The sequence below is a fragment of the Zosterops lateralis genome (genome assembly GCF_965231275.1).
Source record: "Zosterops lateralis genome assembly, chromosome: W".
Classification (NCBI taxonomy): Eukaryota; Metazoa; Chordata; class Aves; order Passeriformes; family Zosteropidae; genus Zosterops; species Zosterops lateralis.
In genome coordinates, this window is record NC_139801.1 from 207,718 (window position 1) to 220,462 (window position 12,745).

The window sequence follows — 12,745 nt, forward strand, 5'->3', positions numbered from 1 at the left end:
TGTGGAGATACCACCTAGATATATACCAGTGCAGAGGGAAATGCGTTGAGCCTCACAAACTTCAGGCTGATTGAGCTGAGCTGGTGACTATTTTATCTACTTTATGTAAAGACCTCCTAAAAGACCCCACTTGTCTTTCCACATAGATAAATAGATTCTGTGGTGCTATGTGAGAGCAGAATCCCAAGAGGAAAAAATCGGATCAGAAATCTTGGTGGTTTTAGGCAAAATAGCTCTGATGCTTGAGGGACCTGCTGAATATAGGTTTTCTTCACTAAAGAAATTACCTGTTGGATGAGAGCCAGCACCAGGACATCCTCTGGAAAAAGCAAGGAAGGTCAGAACTTGTCAACTCAATGTTTCTTAGGTAAGAAAGAAATGAGCAAGAAGAAAATGCATATTTTCTTAATGCTACAATGGGGAAAATATTGGATAACAGGTTTTCAAGCAAGTCTGTTCAGTTTGTATTTGAAGAGTGATTGATGGAAGGACTTTCCCAAGCTGTATTTGTAGGATGGAATCTCAGCTTCCTTTTAGTGTTAGCAAACTGACTGTGTTCAGGGAAATTAGAGACTACCTACAACAACATTTAACATGTTGGGAGGAGTGATTTTAGAAAGTGCCTGTGGGCTCAGCAGAAACATCAAGGAAAAACTGGCAATCAACTTGAAATGTGACAAAGAATTCTAGTCAAAAATAGGTGAAAGACTTAGAAATAAATGTAATTTGCCTTAATCAAGCATGATCTGTATGTGATGAACACACTATGCTGCCCTCCCTGTTTTTTTGCAGACATGTAGGCAGGCACCACTGTGACTGTCAGTGGTAAGGCAGTAAAGGCAGCAGTTTTTCTCTGGCCTTTTTCTGTATGTCAGTGTTTGTGCCAGTGCACCAGGAGGTGGTCAGGGGACTTTCCCTTGCCACCTTGGCACCTGGGAGCTGTTGGAGCAGGAGGGAGGGGAACCTCTCTCCCTTGCCCTTCTCTCTGCCTCACCACAGAGGTGACTTTGCCAAAAGGAAAATTTGGCCTCCTTTCAAAGTGACTAGTAAAACACTGCAGGCATAGCACACGCTCACATCCTCCCTGAGATTCTGTGTCTGTCTGCCCCTTGTCTCTGTCCCCGTGTAGCTGTGGGTGATTGCTGACCCCTCTACAGGGACAGGGACCATCCCAGGCAAGTGTGGGAAGATGCTCTGTGCTGCTCAGGCTTGGTGGGCTGCCTGCTGCAATCATTGCTTTACTATGGGACCTGTGTTATCTAGACTTTGCCTCTTCCTGGAGACAATTCCTCCCTGGTGATGGGACCTTCCAGGATCCATGGGAGACCTAAATTCTGTCCCCAAAGTCCTGTAACTCCCTGGGGCTTGGCAGAGCCCCCACTGCTTTATGGGGCTGGAGGACATTACCTGAAGCAGGCAAAGGGGGCTCAGCACAGAGTGGTTTTCACACCTGGAGTGTGCTGTTGTATCTTGTGCAGTTCACAAACCAGTACCTGAGGCCAAGATCGAGGAAGAGAGGAGAGGAGAGGAGAGGAGAGGAGAGGAGAGGAGAGGAGAGGAGAGGAGAGGAGAGGAGAGGAGAGGAGAGGAGAGGAGAGGAGAGGAGAGGAGAGGAGAGGAGAGGAGAGGAGAGGAGAGGAGAGGAGAGGAGAGGAGAGGAGAAGAAGAGGAGAGGAGAGGAGAAGAAGAGAAGAGAAGAGAAGAGAAGAGAAGAGAAGAGAAGAGAAGAGAAGAGAAGAGAAGAGAAGAGAAGAGACGAGACGAGAAGAGAAGAGAAGAGAAGAGAAGAGAAGAGAAGAGAAGAGAAGAGAAATAAAATATACTTAGTGCATTTGTTAATTTAAAATTAATATTTTTACTTGATTGGCTGGAGACAGAGAGAGAGACAGAGAGAGAGAGAAAGAGAGAGAAAGACTTATAAAAACCTGTAGGAAGATGCTAGACATATTCATTTCCAAATTTAATTCTCAGGCTAGTTCCTGGAGAACTTACAAAGCCATTCATTTAATATAATTTCTTGAGAGTAGCAGCCTGCTATGTTCCATAGACACAGGTAGATTTAACATTAGTGAGAGCTGTACCTTTCCTCAGGTTTAGGTGCTGTACCCTGACATAACCCTCCATGTTTACCCTTCAATGGAGACAACTCCCAGAATCAGCATGGGGAGCTGGTTTTAGCCTTGTGCTGGTACCCCAAGCCCCAGAATTTAGCACACAGAGCAGACAAGCAGAGGGTCGCTGCTGTCCCTTGATGTTTGAAGTGTCTTTGAGAGGCTGGGAAATGAAAGCAGACTGGAGAAACCTGCACTGCTCCAGAGCAGGGCTCACTGAGCTGAATCAAGCCTTACTTTCCTACAAGTCCCCACTCAATGTATATGACAACATTTTTGACCCAAGCTATTGAGGTACATACTTTACTTTTTGCCTTTTGCTACACTTAGTACAGAGATGATTTTTTAAAAATCAAGGTTTTGCAGCAAATATTAATATCTGAACACTGTGTTTGCCTCAAGATGTTTGAAACAGACATATTTTTGTAAGAAATATACGTGTTTATTTCTGAAAGTAGGATTAAATGAGCGGTTCCCTCTATGTGACGTATCAGAAGTACAATTTTGTTCAAACATACACATTTAATAGCATTTCAATCACGTGGAAAAAATGGAAAAAGGCACATTTTTTCCCCATTATTAACTTCTTTAAAGCCATTTTTTCCATGGGGGAAAAAGTTATGTTCAAAACTGAGGATCAGTTCTAACTTCCTTCTAGGCAGTCCCAGCAGGTAATTTTTTACTCTCCCCTCAGGGTTTTAAGTCTCTCTCTCATCACTTTTCTATATTTACACTGAATGCTATAGACCTACGTGCATCCCTCTGCCTGCTCTGCCTCTGCAGCCCCAGCAACAAGACTGAAGTTACAGCCCTTGGGTAGTGGTGGCTCTTCTACATCATGGAACATTTCTGCTCAGCTGCCTGTTTCATCTCAGTGAAGGTGGCTTGTGCCTTTTCTTTGATGGCGTCCATGTCCATGTTCTGGATGTTCTGCAGCTGGCCCAGGATAGAGTCCTTGTCCTCTTCCTCCTCCTGATCTTCTGCCACCATCTTCTGAAGGTCTTCTGGCAACCCCACATCATCTCCAGCCATTTGTATTTGATTCTCATCCAATTCACTCTAAAGTAAGAAATAAAACCAGCAGATGAGAGTATTTCTGCTCTCCCAGGATCTACCAATGAGTCTCTTGTTTTGTTCTTTTTTTGGTTTTTAGGGAGAACCAAAACAGATGCACAGATTTTTCAATCAAGTTTTTTGGGTGCAACTTGTGAATTCAGGGCCTCAATCAGCCTCCATGAAAGTTCTAAGATTTTTTGGACAATGTCAATTATATTTCTTCAGTCAAAACTAAAGCCCTGAGTGTCACTTGCCATTTTAGAAATCTTTGCCATGGTGATACCACAGGAATTCTATTCCAAGTTATTTGTGTGCCCCAAAACCATGCTGCAGGACATTACTGAGCCTGTCAGCTGCTGTGTCTGTCTGCTTCTGGTCAATGAAACAAGAGCTTTAGAAAAGCTGTGGTACCATTTCCTTATTCAATTGCTGGGGAGAGGGGTGCGTGGGGGGCATTTTTAGGTATCAGCAGTAAACTGAAGCCTTCTGGAAGAAAGATGCATTAAACTTCAGAATTAATTACTGGTGAAAGGGTCCCCATCTTCCCAAACTATCTCTAAACTCTGTCTAGGTCTTTGATTGGCCTCTCTGAGTTGTGATGAAGAGCAGGGGCTTCCTGGCACATAATCAGTGTTGCAGTGCTGGTAAAAGTGGGGTAATAGAAGAACTTGGACAACAAAAGAGAGGAGGGAGGTTGGTTGTGAGTCTGAGAAAGCAGAAGGAGACAGGAGAAGAAACTGGTTAAGCAATTAAAAGGGCTGAGATGCAGCAAGCACTACACACTTGCTTCCTGCCTGCCCACTGAAACACTCCATCAGTGGGATTATGTCAATTTTTCAAACAATGGTGATTTTGTTCACGTTTTCTGGTGGATTCTGATGGATCCAGAGTTCAGAAGAACAGGATATTTTGACACAGTTCACACATCAAAGATAAGCATTAATGCTTCATTACATCTCCAAAATTAAGCATGACAGCAGCAAAGGCCTGATATGAATAAGCAGCAATGCTATCAGCAGGAGGTGTTTTTTAGACTGAGGGGTCTGGACTTTGCATGAATGAAAGGACAAATGAATGCAAGGACATATATGAGCAATGTCTGTGTTGTTGCAGGCCTTAGCAAGGACTGGCAGACTGGGGGTGGTCAGCTGCATAACCACTATTTATGGTTCCATATTTCCACATTTTATGTTTGCAATGACTGTATCTCTCTTTAATCTGATCTTCCCCCATATCTCCTGTGAAACTGTGGAGAGGTCTAGCAGGATTGTTACTATGTGGATAAAATGGTGAGGACATCTCTTCACCTTTTGGGTAAGGATTGCTGCAGTCAAATCTGTGGGAGCTAGAAACAATCTCTGAAACAGAAGAGGTATTTTTTATTGATTGTGTAGCAGGAAAAATTATGTTAAGTTTTTATTTAGCAACTGATGGCTATCAGAGGAGTTAGCCCTTTTGAAATCCTCACCAGTAGCAGTAGAGGATGATAAAAAAAATGTGATTACTGAAAAAGTGCCCCTAATCAGACAATCACACGTTCTTTCCTTTAGAATTATTTCTAAATTAAGGCATCGTCACTGCATGCTAATCTAGTGATTCACATCTTTGGCAACGTGAACCATTGTCTAGCATGTTCTTACACCAAAGCCCAGTGTCCTATGGAAGTCTGAGATGCGATGTGCAACAGTTTGGGACTTCAAAGTGTTCTCTGACCAAAAAGAGAATATATTGAGATATACTTAAAGCAGTACAATTCCGCCTAAGCCACCTGCCTCTACCCACTTGGCATTTAGCTTTAATAGACCTAAGATGAGTTTCAACAGGGTGGGGTTCCTCAACAAGAAGCAAAGAAGCACGTGATGCATGTATGGGCTCTTCTCTTCCTTCTAAAATTTGAGTATTTGATTCTTGTTTGCTTTGATTTGAAATGGAAAAGTGAACAGAGAAACAACATCTATTCTACTAGATTAAGTATGCCTGGCACTGGTCTCTTGCCCCAAGGCCAGCTGGCCTGGAAAAACCCACTGGGATGCTATTGAACTCTGTCGCCCTATCAAACAGGGTGGTCCCATCTAACTGCCGATTGGGAATGCCTGTCCCAACTCCCAAACTGGCCGTGGGAACTGCCTGGGAGAGTGCCCAGGCCAAAACTGGGTCAGACATTATTCTGACAATTCAACAGCATAGGCGATAGAGTCCGAGTGCATGGTAATATTTTTGACCCTGATTATGCATCCGATTCAGTCAGTCCCAGATGTGTTTTGCTACAGATACAATAGATTTCTTAACATATACTATGAAACACAGGTGGATGTGAGATGAAAACCTCTAAGTATCTGCTTTGTTACCATTTGATGGTAAAGTCTTCTGCCCAAATTAAGGTGCAAAGGTCCAGTTCAAGGATACCAACTTTATTTTGTAGCATTAAGTGTGTACAGAAATGAGAAAAATGTGAATGAGCGAGAGAGGGGGAAGGATTAAGATAGTGCAAGCAGGAGATGGTCACCATCTGATATCACACGGGAAATTCAGTCTCTGGCTCCCGCAGGTAAAGGATGCAGTTTAACATTAGACAGCTCCATGCCCCCCGGGCAGGAAAAGCAATTTCTCTCAGGGAGAGACAGCTTCTTTCACTAAAAGTTTTGTCAAGCTCCCTCAAAGGGAGACGACGCCCTCCAGACGGGGAGAACAATCAAAGTTTGGTATTGCTCGTTAAATAGCACTTTCGGTTCTCTGAACAATGATGTTAAAGTCTTCTGTTCAACTTAAGGGACAAAGAGGAGAAAATGCTGTTTTAACCCTGTTTATATGAAGTCTGCTTGTAAACAAAAAAGATCAAAGCTCACAGATTAATCCACAGGGGAACCAAACTCTTTTCCAGCATGGCTGTGTGATGTACTGCTTTCCTTATGCCTAACTTAGCCTGTCATAACATTTACCTATGCTGATGTGCAGAGATCCTTAGGTAGCTGACTCCAGACCTTATCCTGTGATTTATCACTTATAATGCACCAGTAACATACAAAATCAGAGCTCACCTTGCCTTGACCTGCAGGTGGGACTTAAAATTGGCAACGCAGCAGCACCACCATCCTTGTGCTGCAGGTACCTCACAAGTAGGTACGAGGAGCCAGATGTTGTTACCAGCAGCCTTCCTCCCCAGAAATACCCTCAGAGAATCCAGAGAGCACAGCCTGGAGCACAGGGCTGGTGGGTGGGGACTGCTCCCTCCTGACACTGGAACTCTGTTTTCAGCTTACCATCAACTCATGCCCCCGTGTTTAGACCTTGCAGAAGTTCATTGATTACTGAATCCCACTTCAGGAAAAAGGTAGCAAGTGGATAAGAGAGTTTGGTGAGTTTTGGTGTGGGGTTTTTGTTTGTTTGGTTGGGTTTTTTTGTTTGTTTGTTTAGTTTTTTTTAATCAATATTATTATTAAAATATTAATGTCTGTATTTATATAATATTTTTTAATGTTTTGTATGGATGTGATGCACTAGATATGCCAAAGATGAAAATGCTGTTCACAGATCAAATGTCTCATGGCTAAAAACATCTTTCTGATGACAAACCTAAGTTGACAACTCTGTTAATAGGATTAGGTTCATTAAGGGTCTACTTTCTCTTATAAATCTGGCCCAGATAGCACAGAGCTTTAGATTTACATGGCAAAGGGGGCCCTGCTTAGTTCTGAATTTCATGCTTTTACTTAAAATGCTTGCTAGTGATTGATACTGGTAATATTCAGTGTTTCCAGCCCATACTAGGCTACCTGAAATGACTTTCAATTTTCAAAATACTTAATGCATTATCACAAGTCTGAGAGCAATTTGCTGCCAGAATGTTGTATCACAGCATTGAATTCTTTTTCAGGGACATATAGCGTGCATGAAATAATTTCATTTTCTTCCTGCTATAACATGTTTTCATAAGGGCTGATGAAAACCAAGAAATGTTATATAGCGAGAAACAAATGTAGAAGAAAAGTACCTTGCAATATTGTTTTCTGGCTTAGAGCTACTCTCCTACCTTGGAGAAAATCTTCTATTGTTAGTACTGAAATATGGTCCCAGAGAGCACTTAGTACATGCCAAAGCCAAGATCCTGCTGGAGATGGGTCAGATCACCACTGTGTACTTGTGTGTCTATGAGGTGCTCAGGCAAGGGGGACTGGTGATCTGGACACCATCTCAAACTGAAAAAAGCTGCGAGTGGGAGAATTTGAAAACCAGATACCCAGCTCCACTGATGTTTAGTTGAGACCTGGGCACTCGAGTATCCTGGAGCTTTCCAAAGCAGCCCCTCTTGGAGCTGAAAGCTCTGGCGAGACGCTGGGTAAATGCTGCTCAGGAGCTGTCTCAGCATACGCCTCCAAAAGGAAAGCAAAGCTTAATGATATTTTACTCCTCAGCTGCTAATTAAAATGCTGGTGTTTAGAGACTTAGGCCTCCAATCCAATCAATCACTTAAAATCTTGGACTTTTTTTTTTTTGCATAATTAATCTTTCTGTAATTAAACTCACCCGCAAGGCATGTTGTCCAGCTAGAGCACAAAAGAACCAGGCTCTTAGGGGTGGAATACATCTTACCTGAGTTCAGCTGTCACCTGGCCTCCCTCTAGAAGAGACATAGCCACTGGGAGGTGACCCAACTTCACCTTAAATACTTATTTAAAAGTTTGAATATGTGAGGATACACGTGCTGGTCTCTTTCTGTTGATGATGAGTCCCTAAATTACTTGTTTGGAGTAAGCACTACAATTTTTAGCAGTTAAATTTACAGGAGATGGATTCTTTGCCTTCCTCCATTTTAATTAATCAAAGAGCAGTGGAAAGTACTGATTAGAAAATGAGTGGCAATGACTCACAGCTGGCAGGTGAGTAATACAAATAAACTCTCAAATTGCTAAGAACCACCACACATATCCTCAAGGGGTATAAATGAAACATGCCAACATCTTCCCAGTAGTGACAGGTCAGAGCAAATGTGTGATCCAAACCTCTCGAAAGAGTACTCTGTCCTGTATTACCTCTCTCCTGCCCGTGGCAGAAGCTTACAAAATATCACAATAATTTAAAAAATATTTTTAAAGTTTCTTGAAGCTTTTGCTTTCAATATTTTGGTTTTCCTGGAAATATTTGACAGTGCTGGGATCACTAAAGAAAAAGGAATGGGCAGTGTAAAATTGGTTGAAATTTGGTCTCTGGACTAGATGAGCTCATGAGCTGCAGGCTTACCTTGGGCAGTCTGTACTTTTCTCTCAGGTGAACCCTCAGAACGGCTCGCTCTGCTTTTTTTTGTGCAAATGCTGCATCTCTTTCCATCCTGGAAATCAGAAAAAATGTTCCTTCAAGATGCTAATAAAGGCAGTCTTTTGCACTGAACCAGTTGCTTGGCTGCAAAAAGCTACACACCAGAGTTCTTCCCCAAGATAAGTAACTTGTCCAAAGGCACAAAAGGAGCAATACCAATGAAGTGATGCCAAGGGGCCACACTTCCTGTGCTTCTGTCACCTGTGAGTTTTCCTGGTCTTTCTTTGTGCATTCATTGTTTCACAAGGGCAATGAATTCTAAAACTTCCCTGTGTGGAAAAGCACTGACTTAATCTGTGATTTTATAAAATGTTTTCATTAGATTCAAGAACTGGTCTGCACCCTTTAATTTTCTTAGATTATGTATGTATTTATTTGCAAAATGTGTCTTCTCAAAGATTTTTGGTAACACTTGATAACACTCACCTTTCACCTCTCTCTCTCTTTAATTTATTTTTTCCCTAGTAGCATTTTCATGGAAATTCTATTGCAAAATTGAGTATAGGTATTTTGGCACAAAATATTCCAAAAGGAAATATTACTTTTCCTCTGCTTCCAAAATGAGTTTTTGGATTTCTCTCTCTTTAAAAACAAAACCCCCACAAACAAACCTAAAATCTTAGAAGAACCCAACGCTTGGTTGGTTACGGGTTCAAAACTGCCTGAGCACAAGTTCAGCAAGGCATATTTACTTTTCCGATCTCTACTCCTGCACAGCTGAACACCGGGCAAAATCCAGGGAGCACTGAACAAAGAACATGCTCTGCCCATGTCAGAGATTTCTGACACAGAACCACACCTCATCCTGAAGTAATTTTTTTCTCTTAGAGTTTCTAACTGTCCTGTAGGGGTACTCCTGCCCTGCTTTCTCAGTGCAGTTCAGCAGGGAAAGGACACATGCCCCACTTCAAAACAGTATAGGAGTAATTTTTTTCCTCAGGCATTTCCCTATCCCAGGAATCCTGTATTTCTTCTCAGTCTCCATAAAGCATCTTCCTGCCAGCAGATGGTCATTTCCCTTTTAAATATCCCTTGACAAAAGGCAGAGCAAAACATTCTGTGCTTTTTTTCCAGACCAAATGACACCTCTTCAGGGCTTCCTGATGGAAACGTCTGATGCTAAATACAGACCTGGATACCTCAAATTCCATCAGTCATTAACCTGGCACCTATAATCATCTTACAAGTAGGATTTACACAACCATTATGTAATTGACCATTAGAGGAACAGATGCATTTGAGATTTAAAAGTCAATCGTTTTATTTATAATTATGCATGGTTTAAACTCCTACACATGCCAACTCCTCCATTTTACTCATTTTCATAAACACAGCAAGTGATAAAGATTGTCTTTACAGACAAAATTTGAGATTTAATAGATTTTAAAGTTCTGCTTTATTTAGTAGATTTTAGAAAAAAAACCATCTTAAACTTTTGCTCAAGATAAATGAGCACTCAGTACTTTTTCAGGTCTGCCATGATAAATGTGGACAACGAAATATTACGTATTGAAAGCGTATTCCACACGGAGTTCTAGGAGAATTCATCATGTACATTTGAGAATTAAATCCTGCACTACAAACATCTTGAAAAATTTTTCTAGATAAAGTAACATCACCTAGGAATGAGTCTGGCATATCAAGCTGTGGAGATAGCAGGAAAGCATAGGAGAGAGTTGCAGGATGGGGAGGGGGGGCAGGAAGAGGGAACGTAATATTTTATAATTTCCAGATGGGGAACTTTTATTTTGGAAAGTCTTTTTAGCAAAAATTTATCTGCTTTAAAAATAAAATAGTGAAGAGCTGCATGTTTGGCTTTTTCTTGGGTTATTTTTATCTGCACAAAGTTACCAAGAATCAGTACTCATAGTAAGGGAACAGGTACTCACTTCTCCTCAACCATTTGCTTTTGATATTCCTCATACTCCTCTCTGGTCATTCCTGCAGCTGCTGCTGGATCAGAAGGAGTGCTTTCTTCTTTGCTTTCTTCCCCTCCTCCTCCAAGTCCCAAATTCTTTACCTGGTTGCTCAACATACTTTTCATTAGAAAGGCCATCTTCTCAAAAAAAAAAAAAAAAAAAAAAAAGGAGCTATAAGGAAACAACTACAAGAAAGCCAAACAAAAAATGTTTTCAAACACAACAGTTGTAAGCGAGAGAGTTTCTACAGCCACATCAGCTCTTCAAGGGCACAGTGCTAGTGAAACGTGAATGCCAAAACCAGTTTGTCAGCCATAATCTGGATTAAAGAAAGCACTCCTTAATATATAGAGGCAGATGGTTCAGATTACTCTAAAAAAAAATCATTAGATGCAACTACCTACTTTTTCCATTAATACTTTAAGCTAATTGTACACACACACACAAAAATCAATTATAGTGTGCAATGGCATTTTGACATCTTCAGTCTTGAAGCTTGTTCTCACTTTCACAAAGATCACAATATTCCCTGGACCTGAATTGAAAACCTGCTTGATTCAATAGCCATAGTAAAATAGCAAAATTCAGGCTACTCAGTGGAAACCCCTCAGATTTGAGATTTGAAAACTTAAATTCTTCATTAAGAAAAATGCCTGATTCTTTTTATCCATGAATATTTTATCCCACTGAACGGAAATCTTTTGTGTGGTTTTTCCTCAGCCCCTCTTCATATGGTCAGTTTATCTTGCAGATGAATGAGGCATCACTGCTATGATTACTTTATTTCAAGAAAGTAACCCCAAAGAAAGCAAGTCAGATCTTCCTACTGTTCTTTTTCTTGTGTTTCTGTTAGCTCTTCCACAGGCTATCTCCATCTAGACCCCTGCTTTGGTGCTGCATAAAACACCTGATGTTTGCAATCCTAACTGCTGATAAAGTATGAATAAATCTGAATCTGTATACCATAAACCAGTCTGGATACATTTGGGTGTAAATTGTTTCTGTAGGTCCTCATCTTTCAAACCTTTAGTCACATCATTAGCCTCACCAGGTCTACTCAGGTAAAGATTTCCAGGATCTGTTACCTAGGTCATAGACTATTTTGGGAAAGAAAATCACCTGCTAGGTTTCCAAAGTTCATGAATTTGGGTTTTAAGCATTTATCCGACTGCACATGCCTTAATGAAACATTCTGGAGTTTTGATTATCTAAATGGTTCTCCCAGCACTCTCATAATTTTGATGAGAACTGAGAGATGGGAGGATTCCAGTTTGCTTAATGCCTTAATCTATATTGCAGCCTTTCTAATTAAAGCAAACCTATTACTATTATAAAAAAACAAAAACCACAAAACAAAACAAAACCGAACAGAAAAAACCCTGAAAAAAAAAAAAAAAAAAAAAAAAAAAAAAAAAAAAAAAAAAAAAAAAAACCACAAACCCAAACCACAAACAACCTGCCCCAAGACATTCTGAAATCCTGGATTATTAGTGACTAAACAAGAAACTGTAACTTTCTTTTTGAAACTATCACTCAGAATCATTAATTCCAAGTAAGAACTACTTCATCTTTATTTAAAATTCTTTTAGCTGGAACTTTGAAAACACTGATTTTTCAAGGGTCTTCTCCAAGTCTATGGGAAGTGATACCTGTTAAGCTTTGTGTTGTTGATCTTTACTGAAAAGAAACTTCCCTGACTTTGCCATAAGCTTTGATCTCTCTAGAAATGTTTCTAATATAATTTTGTGGCTAAAAGTGATGCTTTCACAGGATTGAGCAAGGCAAGGACTGGCTTGGGGAGAGACTACCAAGAGGTCTTCCCCTCCAGCTCTTAACCTCACTATCAGCAAAAGGCTTTCCCATATTAATTTTGGAATCAAAGATAACAAAGAGGGCTTTAAAAGTTACTGGGCTTAATGGCACTGAAGCTGCTGAGAAACACAGGAGAGACTGGTGACAAAAGGCACAACAGTACCCCCCAAGTAATTCTGTTTTCAGGCAGGTGCTCTATTGAAGTTAAAAACTTACTGCTTTTTGTTGATGACAGGAATCCTAGACTTCATGAAAACGTACAGACAGCAGCTAATTATGTTGCCACTTCCTTTGCTTTAAATCTGTCTTTTTCCTCTAGCTGAAGTGAAATCAAAATTAAAGACTCTGTTCCTGTTTTATCTGATGAAAATGGGTGATTATATAAAAGCCTGAATTCCATACCCAAGGAACACACAGATCTCTAACCCCAGCACAAAACTCAGTCTTGAAACAGGCAAACTCCAGAGGGAGGCCAGCCCAAAAATGCCATCCAAACTCCCAATCTTTTCTAGATTCTGTGTTCCTATCAGTCAC

At 40.8% G+C, this 12,745-nt stretch overlaps 1 protein-coding gene across 1 annotated transcript; it reads right to left on the reverse strand.

The window, feature by feature from the left end:
- Positions 1–2,942: 2,942 nt before the first annotated feature.
- Positions 2,943–10,918, reverse strand: LOC310922211 (complexin-4; the record flags this gene model as incomplete). Its single annotated transcript, XM_083882649.1, has 3 exons — positions 10,370–10,918; positions 8,406–8,493; positions 2,943–3,170 (listed from the first exon to the last, which is right to left on the reverse strand). Exons 1-3 carry the CDS (start codon positions 10,534–10,536, stop codon positions 2,943–2,945), a joined length of 483 nt encoding a protein of 160 aa, XP_083738775.1. The 5' UTR covers positions 10,537–10,918.
- Positions 10,919–12,745: the final 1,827 nt, after the last annotated feature.